This window comes from Trifolium pratense, linkage group LG6, assembly GCF_020283565.1.
Source record: "Trifolium pratense cultivar HEN17-A07 linkage group LG6, ARS_RC_1.1, whole genome shotgun sequence".
Lineage (NCBI taxonomy): Eukaryota > Viridiplantae > Streptophyta > Magnoliopsida > Fabales > Fabaceae > Trifolium > Trifolium pratense.
The window spans coordinates 23,775,050-23,791,552 of record NC_060064.1 but is presented as its reverse complement, the minus strand read 5'-3'; the positions used below and the strand labels follow the sequence as shown (position 1 = coordinate 23,791,552).

Genomic DNA, 16,503 nt, shown 5'->3' with positions numbered 1-16,503 from the left:
TTTACTTTGTTGTGTAAGAGATAAATTTGCAAGTGTACATAACTGATATAGCATTATTATATGCCTTATCTTTATTTCTTTTTGTTGAGAATTATTGTTGACATATATAAAGTGTGAGTTAGTTGATGAGTTGATATTAAGCAACATATCTATATACCTAATGCTTTAAGGTTTTTGGTGAAGATATGTGATATAAAAAAGCACATGTATGGTTGCTCTGGACTCAATGTGTCGATCTAACCCGGTAAGACTCTTCCTCACGGCCTAACAGTGAATCGCTGACACGAAGAGACTCGCGGTTGAAGGAAGATGTCGAGATATATTAAGTGTGAGTTAAGTCTCACATTGGTTGGAATAGTTGATGTTGAGCAACATATCACTCATGATTCCAAGCTGAGATTAAAAGCCAAGGCTACGGCGCCACCTACCTAAAAAACCCTCAAACCTCTTGTACAATGGATACAAACGCAAACAACCTTGCACGGAGGGTCGCGAACAAAGAAGCCTGAAACCATATCACCAGAAAAGTAAGAGGGTACAATATGGTAGTGCAGAGGAGAAGATTCATCACACGACCACCCATGGAGTTTACATTTTCGCACTAATCTTGTGACCTTTCATATTAAATTCATTAGAAAACAACTCAATAAAGTCGTTCTTAGTCTTGTTCGGATGGCTTAATCTTTAACTAATTTTTATGGGTTTATCTATATTTCAACATATATTTATAATATTCTAGCGAATGAAATGAGATAAAAAATTTACTATAAAAAACTTTATCAAAATTATGTTTGGCCCCATTTCTCATTAGATGTAGAGTAGTAATTTTTTTTTTATGCAAGTAAAACTTATGACATTTCATTCCAAATAATAGAAACAATACAATGGAAAATAACATCAAAAGTAACGCGAGAAACATGGGTAAAGATTGTCTGTGCAAGAGCATTAGTGTCACCGTTTGCTTGTCGCATAGTAAAAATAACGGCATAGTTGGAGTAATTTCTAAGTAAGGTTCGACAACTATGAATAAGTGAACCATACAGCGATTAGGCTTACTATTGTGAACATCATCTACTACCATTTTACAATCCATTTCAAATATCACCTTATTAAACCTCATCAAAGCAATCCACTCAAGGGTTTTGTATTAACCCCAAGTTTCCGCCTCTGGTGCAGTAAAAGTACCACCATCATGACATGAGAAAGCTGCTACAAATCCTGCTACCTTATCTCTAAGACATGCTCCCATGGCAAACTGCATTCTCCGACACGAAAACAACTGCATCAATGTTGCAACTGAGGTAGGTAGATTGGAGCTAGCTGATCTGTTAGCAGCAGTACTCTGTGCGTGCTGCCAGACATGTAAAGTATGATTTGCACGACCAATAATCTGCAAGACAGTCTCAACTTTGTCCTCCCATATCTGTGTGTTTCTCTTCCGCCATAAGCTCCAATAATTTATTCCAATCACCATCGATTTTCCAAGCAAGTAATTTAAGTCAAGGAAATCCTGTTAAAATATAGTACTTTCAAATAAATGCAAAAGAAAAAAAAATTCAATTCTGGAGGAAGCTAACTTGGTTGGCAGGATATGTTGTGAATCTCAATCATTGTATTTTAGAGTATTTTATTGTCGGTGCTCAAGGGCTCTCAATTATTTTAAGGAAGTTTCTCTTAGTTAAGAAAAAACAAGGAAGTTTCTATGTTTATCATCATGCTATCCCTATCCCACATAACTTTTTCTTATAAATTTTTTAAGGAAGTTTCTAAATATATATTTTTGGTCTTTTAAATAAGTATATTAATTTTTACTTTTAGTCTCTCTAAAAAAAATCTATACTAAATTAAACAATTAGTCCCATAACTTATTTATTAGTTTCATATTAATCTCTTAATTAATGTTACGAATAGATCCCTTTAATAATATGAAATGACTCACATTATGGGTGCATTTGATCTGGTAAAAAACAAAGGATTAAACTAGACAACTTTCTAGTACCTTTTTTTTATTTAGAAACTGGTTTATCGGACTGGACAAAATAGGTAGCAATAAATAGGACAAAAACAAGAATTTTTGTTCCTCACCGAACCATAGGATAATCTTTTGTCCATAATACAACTATAAAAAAAATACAAAAATACGAAAATATTCATTTTACTTTCAAATATAAAAATATCATCGTCTTATCTGTCTCTGGTACAGTTTTGTTCTATCCTATATTATCTTGTTTTGTCTTATATTGTTTAGTCCATCAAATCAAAATGCACACTATATATGTATGAGAGTCGCATTCAAATTTAACCCAAAACTTATTCACACATAAATATTGGGTTAAATGCAGTTTTTGTCCCCCTATTTTCAATTGTTTGAACTTTGAACTGTTGATCCCCTATTTTAAAAGTCATATATTTTGATCCCCTATTTTAATTTTTCTTGAGTTTTGGATCTCCACTCAATTTTAAAGTCAATTTTATTGATGTGTCAAAGACATTAATGATGTAGCACTGCACATTTGGCTAAAATATTATCCATGTCATTAAACTTTTCTTCTATTTCAATAATACTTTTTTAATAAAATATTTTACTTATTAAAATAATAGTATATTTTTTTGAATAAAATTAAAATAAACACTCCCTCCGGTCCTTTTTATAAGGAACACTTTGGGGAAAAATTTGATCTTTTTTATAAGAAACTTTGACCAATTTTCAAATGTTTTAAATGTTCAATTTCACTTATGCCCTTATTTATTATGGAGAGAATTTAAAAATAAGTAAGTTAATTGAATAAAGAGTAATTAAATAAGGGTATGCATGAAATAAATTTAAATTTATAAGAGTATTAAATGAAAATGACTATGTTAAATGTATTTTCTCCGTCTATGTAATTTTTTCAAAGTGTTTCTTATAAAAAGGACCAAAGGGAGTATTATTGTAATATTATTAAAATAAATATTATTAAAATAAAAGAAAAGTTTAATGACGTGGATCATATTTTGGTCAAGTGTGTAGTGTCACATCATTAATAACATTGACGCATCATTAAAATTGACTCTAAAATTGAATGGGAGACCAAAACTCAAGAAAAATTGAAATAAAAGACCAAAATATTGGTTTTAAAATAAAGGATCAAAACTTCAAAAAATTAAAAATAAAATGATCAAAATTGCATTTAAGCTAAAAACAAATTAACAAGAATCCAATTTACAGAAGATAAGCGCCACTAAGCATAAATGCTGATTCGCATATTTAGTGATAGAAAGAAAGAGTAATCAGAAAAACCATTCTCATTCGATCTCACCGGAATCTTTCAGATCTCATCTTCCACCACCGGAGTCCGATTCACCCGAGTTTAATTCAACCATTGGATCGGATTCCCTTTTACCCACAAACTCATTCACCCTCTCACGAACACCTTTCAGTTCCATTGATTCGCTTCAAATTTCAGGTAAAGTTTCCATTTCTCCTCCACCTCTTTTGTTGTTTTGTGATTTTGTAAGTGGGTTTTTGTTAAAGTTTGAAATGGTGATTGTAACTTGTTTTGTTTTAGGATTTGATTTCGAATTTTGAAGTGGCAATAGCTTTATATCAATCCTTAAATATGGGAAGCCAAGATGGTAAGGGTTATTATTCTTCTTGTATTCATTTATGCCTTCCAACTGTTTGATTATATTCATTAAAAATCGTAACTGTTTCAAATACCAATTTGAGTTGAATCCGAAGTGAAACTCGCTGTCATATTGGTGCTGAAGGTATCAAAATTGCAAATACATCCCTAGTGCCCTCTTTTGTTAGTAATTTTATGGACTAAATTGACTAACCAAAAACACATTTGAGGAGTAAATTGACTACCTAAAAACATATTTGAGGATCAAAATGACTAATAAAAGAGACACTTGTGGACCTAATTGCAATTTCAATACATTCAGGGACGAATGTGACAGCGAGATACACAACCAAAATGGTGGTTTACCCCTTAATTCTTAAATTAGTTAATAGTAATAGCAATGCAGACTTTTATTAGATTCAAAGGTGGTTATTGTTTAGTTGAATCATAGTGATCCAAGAGTCAATAACAATGCTAACTCATTCTGGCAAAAACTCTAAACCTAAATTAGTAAAAGAGAAAGAAAAATATTACTTAGAATTCTAATATTTGGATTTATGATTTTTGTGTGTATATTTGCAGCTGCATTGTCATCAAGTTCATTTTTAGATGACAAATCAGCCAAGGTTTTTGTTTCTGGTCACCGAGGTCTTGTTGGCTCGGCCATTGTTCGCAAGCTGACTGAACTCGGGTTCACGAATCTAATCTTGAGATCTCATGCTGAGCTTGATCTCACTCGACAATCTGATGTTGAAGCCTTTTTTGCATCCACAAAGCCTGAGTATGTCATTGTAGCTGCAGCCAAAGTTGGTGGTATCCATGCCAACAACACTTATCCAGCTGATTTCATTGCTATCAACCTCCAAATCCAGACCAATGTCATTGATTCTGCTTATCGTAACGGTGCTAAGAAGCTTTTGTTTTTGGGTTCTTCTTGCATTTACCCTAAATTTGCACCCCAACCGATCCCTGAAGATGCTTTGCTTACTGGCCCTTTAGAGCCAACAAATGAATGGTATGCAATTGCCAAGATTGCCGGGATCAAAATGTGCCAAGCTTACAGAATTCAACACAAGTGGGATGCAATTTCAGGGATGCCGACCAACTTATACGGACCAAATGACAATTTCCATCCCGAGAATTCACATGTTTTACCTGCTTTGATGAGGAGGTTTCATGAGGCAAAGGTCAATGGTGCCAAGGAGGTTGTGGTGTGGGGTACCGGCAGTCCACTGAGGGAGTTTTTGCACGTAGATGATTTGGCAGATGCTGTTGTCTTTATGATGGAAAAGTACAGTGGACTCGAGCATTTGAATGTAGGGAGTGGAAAGGAGGTTACTATTAAGGAATTGGCTGAGTCGATGAAGGAAGTGGTGGGATTTGAAGGCGATCTTGTTTGGGATAGTACTAAGCCGGACGGCACACCAAGAAAGCTGATGGATAGCTCAAAACTTGCAGCCCTTGGTTGGACACCGAAAGTCTCACTCAAGGATGGGCTTGTTGATACCTATAAATGGTACTTAGAGAATGTCAAGCAATGATACTTCTGGTTTTAAGCAGATTGTGCCATATCAAGTTTTATAGGTATTTGTCATTTCAATATGAAGAGTTTATTTTTATAAAATAATTATCCAGTTCTAGTGTATGACCCATTTTTCTGTACTATGTGGGATGAATTTTTCGGTGCTATTTTGTTTTTCTTGTTTAAGATATCATGATAGTGAAGAGCCATTGTTAAAAACCATGTTCATAAGGTTTTTCTGTACCAAGTGTTTTTGTTCCACCAAGTTATCATGTGCGTTTGTTGTTTAGTTTGAATCATTTACTTTATATCGAGTAAGTACAAGAAAAAAATGCTGAATGGAGAAACATTTTTCTTTTTCTGAACTAAAATTTGTTTGTATTACATTACAATATCGAACTGGTTTTAAGGTATACTTCAGTAGTTAAAGTTCTAGAAGATAAAATACCTTCTCCGATTCAAGTAGAAAAAAAAGCTAGCTTTAGTCCATAAAAGTTACTTCGGTATTGGATTGTATTAAGCTAGTTTTGACATTAAAACTAGTCACTCAAGGGTTTATTTTTCAACCGTGAACTTTCAAACCATGACCATAACCAATGATAAGCCGCCGACCATACTTGCTGTCTCTGCCGCATTTCTTTTACCACCATTGCAACCAGCATCATACCATCATGTTTATAACATAGTAACATTTTGAGATCAGGAACCACAGTATGAAAATAAAGCACTTCAACCTGTCACAATCAACCACAATTTCAAATCAACCTTCCTAAACTCCGTCATAATTTTAAGCTCGCACACTTTCTATGCATCTTCACATTACACAAACACTGGTTTGCTTTTACACCTTACACCCGCCCGGTACAATGCATCAGATTTGCACACTATTGACCAATCGAAGAATTGAACCCTTTATATTTTGATTTGAGCTAGGACCATGCCGAAGCTTTTGCCGTCTCTATGAAGGACGCTATTTCCAATGGTTTGCTTTTAAGTTTTATAGATATGTTCATTTCAAAGAATAAATGTGAAACTGACTCCTCCACCTCACAAACCCCAAATACACTGATGTCTCTCTTCTAATTACCCCTCTCTTGAACAAATTCTTTGTTTGTGAGTTTGTTTTTGGAGTGGAGGGGAGGGAAGTGCTTGTCTTCTAATCTAACTTAAAGATACCTATAAAGTTTTTTCTTTTAAATGATGTAAGTGTTCTTTGGTTTATAAATGATGTAAGTGTGATTGAAGTATTATGTGATCATTTATCATGTTCTTCCGTAAATTATTTTAAAATATTAACTATGTATCAAAATATAGACTTAGTCCTTTGAAACTCTCCTATAAAATCTTCCATAAATCAACTTGCAAACAAAGCCTCCAGCCCTCCACACCATATAAAATACCTTCAATGGATGGCTTTATGCCAAACTTGTTTGACATTTGATAGTGTCCTCCTGAGTTCCCACATCTCCATACCTATCTTTCACTCACATTCTCTCTTACCATGGCTATACTAAATTAGGTTTAAACTTTGTGAAACCTTCTCAATTGGGTCCAATGGTGAATTAGTGATGGGTTGGGAAAACAAATAGCGTACTGATTCAAAAAAAAATATATATATAGTATATAATACCATATTAGATTTTATATTTGATCTAATTCATTGTTACAAAACAAACTTATAAAGTGAAGGACATCACTCTTTATAAACTCAATTCAAGTTGCATCTTTATTTTATATAGATTTTTCCCAATATTCCTAAATAGAACTTTTTTAAAAAAAAAAACGCTTATATTATTTCTAGATAGATGTTCATGGATGTTGGAAGCCAATATTCAATCATTACAATATTTTTTTTTTTCATGTTCTTTTATAAGTGCTTGGTGAAACTCAGGAAAAGTTATATTAGAACAGTTTAAAATAATTTCTCATATAAGTTCAAAATTAGTCATCTCATTTAACTTCTTTGTAAACTCTTAGATGCTTATAAGGATTTTTTTTTTCATAAAAAATCTTATACTTGTTTTAAGTGAAGAAAAAATCTCTCATAAGTTAAAAAGGAATCTAAACCAATATATGTCTTGATCCTATGTGAACTAAACTATGTCTAGTAATATTGTCCTTAAACAATTTGAATAGTTTCATAGCAGAAAAGTACATCCACATGACAATACTGTGTTTTTGAAAGCCACTTATCTTTTAATTAGCCCTAAATTTTAATAACACCAAAATTTTAAATTTGAACTCCACTGTCAACTAAAAAAACTGTATTGACAAATCTAATTAAGATCAAGTCTAACACAAAACAGGATTACCTAAAGATACATCAACATATGTTGATTTGATGATGATACACAAGCAAATTTTTATGTCGCTAGAGGTGAATATAAACCCCGATAAGTGATATAAGGATGACTTTGTGGGAGACGTGGAGAAGTTAGAGAGTTGAGTGTTAATCTCCACCCTCAGCAAAAACTAACAATACTATTAGTTGACATAATGCATATGCTTATATCAATATCGGAACCTTAATGTAACAGATTAACTAAAACATATGACAGAATGAAGCATGCCATGAAACCAAACAGATGAGTCTAAAATTGAAGGGATTTGCATCATTTTAGAGACAAATGAGTCTTATAAAATGATGTAAAGTACCAAGTCTAAAAAAAAAATATCAACTATAAAGCTAGACTCAATCTCTATTCTATTTTCATGATATGGTGCCATGTCAAGGAAAGTGAGAAAGAACCCTTAAATTACCAACCAACAATGTTTGCTCAGAATCAAATAAGATAACTTTTCTTTTTCCTTGATTGATAAAAAAAAATGGTGTGGTAAACCATACAATTGATCACAAAGCAAATGTATAAATAGAACAACATCCATATGGTGGCTATGAAGAAGCATGTTGTCGTGCAATGCATACACCTACAAAACAAATGAGCACAAGATCAATCTACCAGAAAGGGCAGTTTAACCTAAAAATCAAGAATGGTCTGTTATGAATGTGAAGCACAATAATGAAAAGACTCAATAGTTAAACGTTTCAACAAATCCATCAACTTTCCGCAAAAAACATCAATTGTTGAAAAAGATGCCTTTTGGAATACAAAACTCGAGGGCAAGCAGTTAACTTAGTCCAGTGTATTGTACTACATCAGTTTCCCTTACACTTTTCATCAAGTATTTTCATATCAGTATGTTATCAATTGCAGATAGCAGAAATAGCGGCTTGTTCAAATTCCTCTACGCAATAGTGCTATAGCACTGCTATGTCCACTATATGACAATATTTTGTACTAAATAGCGCATCGCAGAACATTAACAATTTGTTCAAATTCTGTATGCTATAGTCGCTAGTTCACAACATTGTATGTTACATTTCCAATTAATAGAACCAACATTAAATCTTTTCATATTTTATTGCAATATGTTCACAAGCAAAAGAATTCATTATTTCTAGATGTAACTTTAGTGCTTTACTGCTTCACTGCGCATAATTTGCCACAAACCACAGCAAAAAATGGTCCATTTGGACATGGTGAAATTGCCATGATTTATTTTTATTGTCCTTGAAACTGACACCCTCTCACTATGTACAAATAAGATAAAATGAAATGCATATTTATCCAAAATTGATATGCACACAATCCCAGCCCCAGCCAGTTATCTAAATAAGACTTTAACTGGACATTCCAAGAAACAATGTTGTCAATTGTGGATAGCGGAAACTAGCGGATTGTTAAAATTCCGCTATGCAGTAGTGCTATAGCACCACTATAGCAGCTATTAGACAACATTTTGTATTAAATGGCGTATCGCAGAACAGTATCGGTTTGTCCAAATTACGCTACGCTATAGCGACTATTTAACAACATTGCCAAGAAACACTATCAAACTTCTTGAAGGTTGAAAAGTATATTGCCATAAACCAAGTACCAGACTCAACCACCAGACCAGTTGCTTTGTACTATTTATCTTAGGGACTTGCTAACAAGTGCTCTAGGGGAAATAAAATTTTGTCTTGAAAAAACCAAAATTTTAACTTTCATGATGTTGAATGCACCACTTTCAAAAAAAGTTTTTCTACATTTAGTTTCTTATCTAGTGCCCCTGGGCACTTGTTAGCATTTGCCTTATCTTTATATCTAATGAACAATTTAAAGCTTTTTGTCAGAAGAATGTTGACAACAGTCAATTCATGATACCAAAACAATTAGGCTTTGTTTGCGAGTATGCCAGAAATCTTTCACAATTTTTGAGAAAGTTTTATCATAGAGAATGATCAATAAATGCTTACAATTAATATACTTTTAATTTTAAGAATATTATAACATAAGTTAAATTTGAAAATTCCATATAAACCCTCCCAAACTCTTCTCTATTCCTTCCACTTGTTTCTTCCTTTTTTGTAAACCCTCCCCTCCAAACTTGCAAACAAAGCCTTAAGGATTGAAAGCAATAATGAAAAACTATTTTTTTTGATATAGCTGAGGGTACAAGCCCATGAAAGCAATAATGAAAAACTTAACATCTTGACATTAATCACTATGCCTCATTTTTTTTATTGTGAAAATTACTTTTCATTTTAAATGTATGAGACTAAGGTCTAAGGTAAGGTAACAAGGAACAACAGACAAAATAAAAGAGAACATGTAGCTGTATTAAGCTCTCAAATTCAAATCTAAGGGTTATTACGTAAAAAGGGAAAGAAAATATTGACATCTATAGCGCTCCTGAAACCCCTTTTCATGTAAGTTCAACATAAACTCTTGAATTTTATATGAAATCAAATCACATGCCTCATTACACCAAACACAATTCTGAATCTCAATTCTCAACATAATCGATCACATGTTTCTTAAAACATACTGTAGTGCTTGAATCTCAATAACCCCCGTCATTCTAAAAATATGACACAAATAGAACTAATAATAAAACTAGGTATAACATTTCCATGTCAGAAATATATATGAGCTACCTGATACAAAACACATCAATCATCTGAAAAAACAAAGAAATAAATCACATCTGAAAGCTGGAGGCTCACGTTTTTCAATTAGATAGTAAATGTGGCACAAAAAAACAAGTCATTAATGCGTAACAACATGAGGAGTGTTTAAAACATTGGGATAAACTCGCCTTTCATAATTTAGGGGCCGAACCAAATTTAGTCTTGTTAAGAATCCTCATTTGATTCATCAGAGTCAGAATCACTTGCATTATAACCTAATAACAATGCACCAAACAAAAAATAGTTATACTAAATTACAAAGAAAAATGATAAGCTTCCAATGAGAAGGGAGGGGGTTTACCTGGACGCTTATCTCCAACTTTCCAAACTTGAGATCTAAGCCTCGATGCTTTCGTTAGCCAAAGTTTTCCCTTCATTTCCAAACCAATAACATTAACCTCTCAAACCAAAATACATACAAGTACATCTACACTCCATTCATTGTTCATACATCATAATCACATCAACTACTCTTTATACTCAAATAACAGTTCATAAAATCCATATAATTTACAATAGAAACTACTCACATCCAGTTCTTATATTGCCAGTGCATATTATACATTATAAGTTTATAACAAGGAAACCAAAAAACAAATCATTAAGTTTTAACATTATTAACTTGAAAATACTTTTAAGTTATTACATCCACCCACAATAGAACAACTAATCTTGCTATTATACATGACTACACATATATAGACAGGAATGCAAGCATTCAATTAAATTCATATAAATGTGTGTGATTTTTGGTATATATGATTGTTCTGTAAAAGCTTTGCAACTGCAATCTAGGCCACGAAATCTGAGTTTTTTACGACTCCACGATCGCAACAGAAACCATATCAGCTGCAGTTCTTGGCAATACCAGGCATTGCAACGTGGCCGTGATATAAAACATTGTTAGTAGCATATACAAGTATTAGGATCACATAAAGGACTTGATATTTGTTCTTTGTAGCATCAACCCTTCATATTAAATACATGTCATTTGACACATTACTCACACTGATAATTACATACAATCACTTCTATTTTCTAAAGTTATCATCAGTGTCGATGTGTTGTCATATATGGTGTTTGTGTTTCTGTGTCTGTGTTGGTGCTTCATAGGTTTTATTCATTTTTAAAGTTCACCAACTTGTTCTTCTCTCTATTGTGACACAATATTGACTTCTTCAAACATCATAGAACCCCAAAAACCAAAACCAACTAAAACATAAACCACAATCCAATGCAAATTAATTAAAAACAACTAAACCAAATCCCAAAAAAAACAAAGAAACCCTACCTTTTGAGCATCTTTAGGAATACCATAGCCACTATAATACATCTGACCAACCAAAATCTGCATATTAACATCACCAGCTTTAGCCTCCCTTAAAGTATCTTTAAACCAACGCTTCACACAATCTGCCACCACCCCAGAAAGAGGAAAACGCTCGTTGCTATCTTTCCCTTTGCTGCTCTCCATATATCCCTTCCAATTTCAATTTCAGCACCTGGGTTTTCTTCAAAAACTGTTTTTTTTTTATACCCTAAAAAAATTCCCAATATTTTTTACATAAAATAAAATCATGGGTATGGTTTAAATTGAAGAAATTGCAATTGAGATTGTGAAATTTGTTACCTTTTTATTGTTTTGAGAGGTTTGTGTGATGCTAAATGGAGAATTAAGAAGGGGTTTTGCAGTTTTGAGAGAGAGGAGCAGCTATACGGGGAAAAAGACAGTGCGGCGAATAACAGAGTTGTTGTTAACGTTTGTGTTTGTTTTCGTTTTAATTTAAACACGAAAAGCAATTTACGATTCCTTTTTTTTTTTTGTTAGGATAAGCTGACGTGGATAATGTTCTTTGTCATGTTTATTTATTTAATATAATTATCTATGATTTTTTTTTTACAAAGTTTAAATTTATCTCTATAAACATTAAAGATCGTAAGAATATTCTACCAAACAATTTTTTTCCTTTCAAAAGTAACTTCTAAAGTCTAAACCAAAAAATATATTGAAATTACCAAACAATAGCTTTATTTATAAATTCTTATTTTTAACATTAAGATCAAAGTAACTTTTTTACTTTGGGATTTAGTGTGCTCGTGGATTGGTATTCCTTTGAAGGATTTTATTACTCTGTGTGACCATTTTGTTCAGTTTGCATCTTCAGCATGTGGCTCTCGTGCGCGTCGATCTTTTTTACAACTCATTTTTACAACTCTTTTTTACAACATTTTTGGTGATCTAAAATTTTAATCCACAATTTTCAACCCATAAGTGAACTGTTCATCCATACGCCATGCGATGTAATATAAATAATTTTTACACTCTAACTTACTAATACCCTATAATATTTTTTGAGGTCATAATTTTTAAGAGGTCCTTTGTCATTGCCCATGTTGCACGTGGGCTTGAGCCTCTCCTGATATGGTCAAGAGACATTGATTGACATTTTTTCTTGTTTGTTATAAGAAATTATGAAGGGTTCATATGAGGATGAAATAATGTTCAAAATATAATGCACAATAAAATATTCAGACATATCAATCTCAATAATCTTTACTTATATCCCTCGTTCTCATAATGTGCTCGCACACATCTTTCGTATGGATGAGCTTAGTGGTGGAAAACTTCATAATTAGGGTATTAACAATCATCTTATCACATGTTTTAAATTGTTCATCAATAATGAGTTGTGGTTCAAAGAAAAGTGAGATTGTTGAAAAAGTGAACAAAGAAAAGAAGAAGAAAAAACCGGGTACAATGATGATGAACTACGAAAGTAATAAATAAGAAGAAGAAGTTTGATACAGTGATGATGAAAGAAAAAAGTCTTGGAACGTTCAAAAAAGGCTCAAGGCTTTTGGTGAGATTGTTGAAAAAGTCTATCAATTGTATTTTCAACTAAAAAGTCTCTCAAAATTCATTCCAAAAAAATCCATCAAAATCGGTAGACTTTTGAATACCAATAGACATTTTGAAAATAATAACAAATCTCAATTGAATACCAACAGATTTTGTTGCTCCGAAAAAAAAATCTTGTTTGTCTTAATTGAATACCACAAGATTTATTTAACTTTTGTAGAAATCTTGATTTAATACCTCAAGATTTTTTTGTCATAAAAAAATCTTTTAAAATCCTTTGAAATCTCAATCAAATACACCTCTAAGAAATATATGATTTTTTTTTTTGTTTCAATTACTTCCTCGAATTAAGGGAATAATTGATATGATTAATTGCTTTTTTTTTGCTATAAATATTGCTCTTAAGTATCATATTTTTATACATTATCAGGAATAATTAGGAATTAGGAAATACATTTTGAAATTCTTCTAAAAATCTTTTTGGTTTTTTCTTCATCGTTGAAACAATTTTCTTATGTTCATATATTTTTTCACATGTTCAATTCCAAAATCTTTTTTTTTTTTTTATTTTTGGTATATTTTTTATAGTATGACAATACATTTTAATCATATATTTCTATCAATATGATTTTATGAGTTAGTTAGTCACCTTTTTTACATTTTATTTGCAAGATATTATGATTTTATGAGTTGGTTAGTCACCTTTTTTACATTTTCTAGGGAACATATATTTCATATTTTCAATTCATACATCAATACGGGAGCCTATTTTTTATGTAATTTCTACGGGAACGTATATTTCTTCGTTTGCATTAATATAAATGACTTTTTTATTTTATAATTTCTACTTTTTTTTTACACATTATAATTTATACTTAGATCTATATTTTTACTCATATTAATATGAAGACCTACTTATTTATAATTTTTTACGGTAATTTTTATTTTATAATTTTTATAAATTCTATATTTTTAGTCATATATTAATACGAAGACCTATTTATTTTATAACTTTTAACGGGAACCTGTATATTTCTGCTTAAATATTAATACGGGAATCTGTTATTTTTTGTTATTTATATTGTAGTCTATATTTCTGCTCATATATTGTTACACAAACTTTTTTTTTGTAATTCAAAATCACCTCAAAGCCTTTTTACGAAACCTCAAAGTCTCTTCCATATATTTCGATCAACTTTATGATTCTTTTAGTGGAGAATAATATAAACAACAATTATGATATATTTTTAATTTGATAAGAAAAAATACTAACAATAGGAATCTTCCTTAAGAAGATCTATGACACTATACATAAATTTTACGGTTAGTTTTTTTTTTTTTATCCAGAGTGTTATTTTAATTATTAAATTTTATATGAGTATAAATATTTATGTAGTTGTCGTTAATCATCTTCTATTAACAATTAAAATTTTAATTTTTCAATTTGAAGTAAAGTATATTATTTATAAGTCAATAAATCTACAAACGTGTTTTTACCCGTGATTGGCACGGGTCTGGATACTAGTATAGTATATAGTATCCACATTCACATCACATAATAATTTTAAGTTATTATAATGTTGGTTAGCGTTTTGGTATAATTGAATCTTAATCAAAACTTGAAAATAGAAATAAATAAAGAGGGCTATATATATATGGAAGAATTCTCTCACATTATCACTTTTCTTGCTTAACTCTCACGCTGGTATCACTTTCTCTCCCAAAACAATCTGATCGGTAGCGTTGATTTTCTTCGGTGTTCAACTCAAGTAACTTCACTGATCTTCACTGTTTGTAATAATCAAGAACTAGCAGATAACCTAAAGATCTGAAAATGAATTATGAATTCGAGATCTAACAAACTAGAAAACAACAAGAAATAGCAAAATATTCCAGAAATTTAGATCCTGATTTCGGTTTTAATATATGTATATATCAATGCAAGAACAACAACATAATAAAAGAACCTGAAGGAAAACAACATCTAAAACACATATAAACAAGAAAATATTGAATAATTCACAGAGAAAATAATAATCTCAAGATGCAAAGTGAATTCAAGTTCATAATAACCTAAAAACAGCAAAATAATCAAGAACTAGCAGATAACCTAAAGATCTGAGATATGAAATACGAATTCGAGATCTAAAAAACTAGAAGAGAAAGAGTAAAGATCTTAAAAGAGAAATAAAATGCAGAATTAGAAAACTTAGAAGAAATTGAGTGAGGTTATGATCAGAACAGGGGTATCATAATTCCTTTCAAGTTCATGAAAACTATTATACAGTGTTCCATAGCTATTTTTCTCTGATTCAAACATTGTATAAAAAATGCATGTGACTGAACTCTTGTTCCTAATCCAATCAGCTAGCTGCAAAGGTGTCATCTCAATGATGTGAGCCATACAAGGTGTAGTAAACTTCTTTGTGTCAGAAACTAAATCATCATGAGATCTATACTTTCTAACAAAATAGCTTGCACAATTGGAGAAGTAGCTTGAACTGTAAAAATAAATCCTTGGAATGTTTAGTTTTGCAGCTGATTCAACTGTCCGAGGATAAGCCATATCCGAGACTATACAATCTGGTTTAAGTTCTTGAAGTAGGATCTCTATTTGATCTTGAAGCATGAATATTCCTTGAATTATTTTACCAATAATTTCTGAGGATTTTCCATCTTTGAAATTATTTTCAATGTTGACGTGTCTATGTCGTGTCCATGCTTCATAGCTACTAACTTCACGTTTTCATTTATCATTCGCCTTTTGAGATGTATTTTAATTGGAAGCCAAGTCTATATCAATGATCAATCAATTGAAAATAAGCAGAGATATACTAATAAACCAGCTCAAAATTCATAGCATCTGTAATGGGAAATTAAGTAACCAATTTTGATGGAATATCCGGAAATGATGTCGCTGTCTATGGATTTCTTGAATAACAAGGCATTTGCTTGTGTAGTGATAATGGTAGCAAGTACATCAAGTTTTTGGCAAATATTCTTGCTGTGTCTATCATAGGAATCATATGGCCAGGAGATGGAAATGGAACAAAAATTACATCAAGTTTTTGAGACTCCATTTGCTTTTGAGAGAGATTTTTTTTTCCTGAGATATAAAGATAAAAAGAATGGTTTTCAAACATATCTCAGAGAATTTGATTCAGTGCAATCATGTGGTAGGCCTAAAACTACTTTTTAGTTCTAAATTGTTGTCTGCAACTATAATTGCCAATCAGACATATACACTGATAACAGTGAAGTACGTGTTTAGCTTTGTTTTAGTTGTGCTTTATCTTTTGTTGGGGTGAATGTGTTAGTGGATCCCATCATTTGCGTTGGTTTTGAATGGAAGTAGTAGTGACCTGTAGTTTGCTGTGTTTGTAGCTGGTTTTTTAGTGTGAGCATTGGTGTAGCTCTTTGTTTGTATTCCCCTGGTTTGTTGCTTTGTTAGTCTCTGTTAGTAGACTGAATATGTACTATTTTCACCAACTTAATGTGCTGT

The 16,503-nt window shown here is 31.7% G+C and overlaps 2 protein-coding genes across 2 annotated transcripts; one reads left to right on the top strand and one right to left on the bottom strand.

Annotated features, from left to right (window-relative positions):
• The first annotated feature begins 3,172 nt into the window (after positions 1-3,172).
• Positions 3,173-5,346, top strand: LOC123892597 (putative GDP-L-fucose synthase 2). The gene is made up of 3 exons (XM_045942414.1): positions 3,173-3,446; positions 3,549-3,615; positions 4,188-5,346. The coding sequence occupies exons 2-3, from the start codon at positions 3,600-3,602 to the stop codon at positions 5,144-5,146; spliced, it is 975 nt and encodes a 324-aa protein (XP_045798370.1). The 5' UTR covers positions 3,173-3,446; positions 3,549-3,599; the 3' UTR covers positions 5,147-5,346.
• Positions 5,347-7,806: 2,460 nt separating this feature from the next.
• LOC123893036 lies at positions 7,807-11,913 on the bottom strand. The gene is made up of 5 exons (XM_045942954.1): positions 11,772-11,913; positions 11,433-11,679; positions 10,443-10,512; positions 10,270-10,356; positions 7,807-8,055 (listed from the first exon to the last, which is right to left on the bottom strand). Exons 2-4 carry the CDS (start codon positions 11,613-11,615, stop codon positions 10,307-10,309), a joined length of 303 nt encoding a protein of 100 aa, XP_045798910.1. The 5' UTR covers positions 11,616-11,679; positions 11,772-11,913; the 3' UTR covers positions 7,807-8,055; positions 10,270-10,306.
• Positions 11,914-16,503: the final 4,590 nt, after the last annotated feature.

What these genes read in the sequence shown, in the direction of transcription:
- LOC123893036 (XM_045942954.1), bottom strand. Translation starts at nt 11,615, where the DNA reads ATGGAGAGCAGCAAAGGGAAAGATAGCAACGAGCGTTTTCCTCTTTCT. An exon ending in TTCCTAAAGATGCTCAAAAG is followed by an intron (nt 10,513 to 11,432) that starts GTAGGGTTTCTT and finishes TTGGAAATGAAG; the next exon opens with GGAAAACTTTGGCTAACGAA. An exon ending in AGTTGGAGATAAGCGTCCAG is followed by an intron (nt 10,357 to 10,442) that starts GTAAACCCCCTC and finishes CATTGTTATTAG; the next exon opens with GTTATAATGCAAGTGATTCT.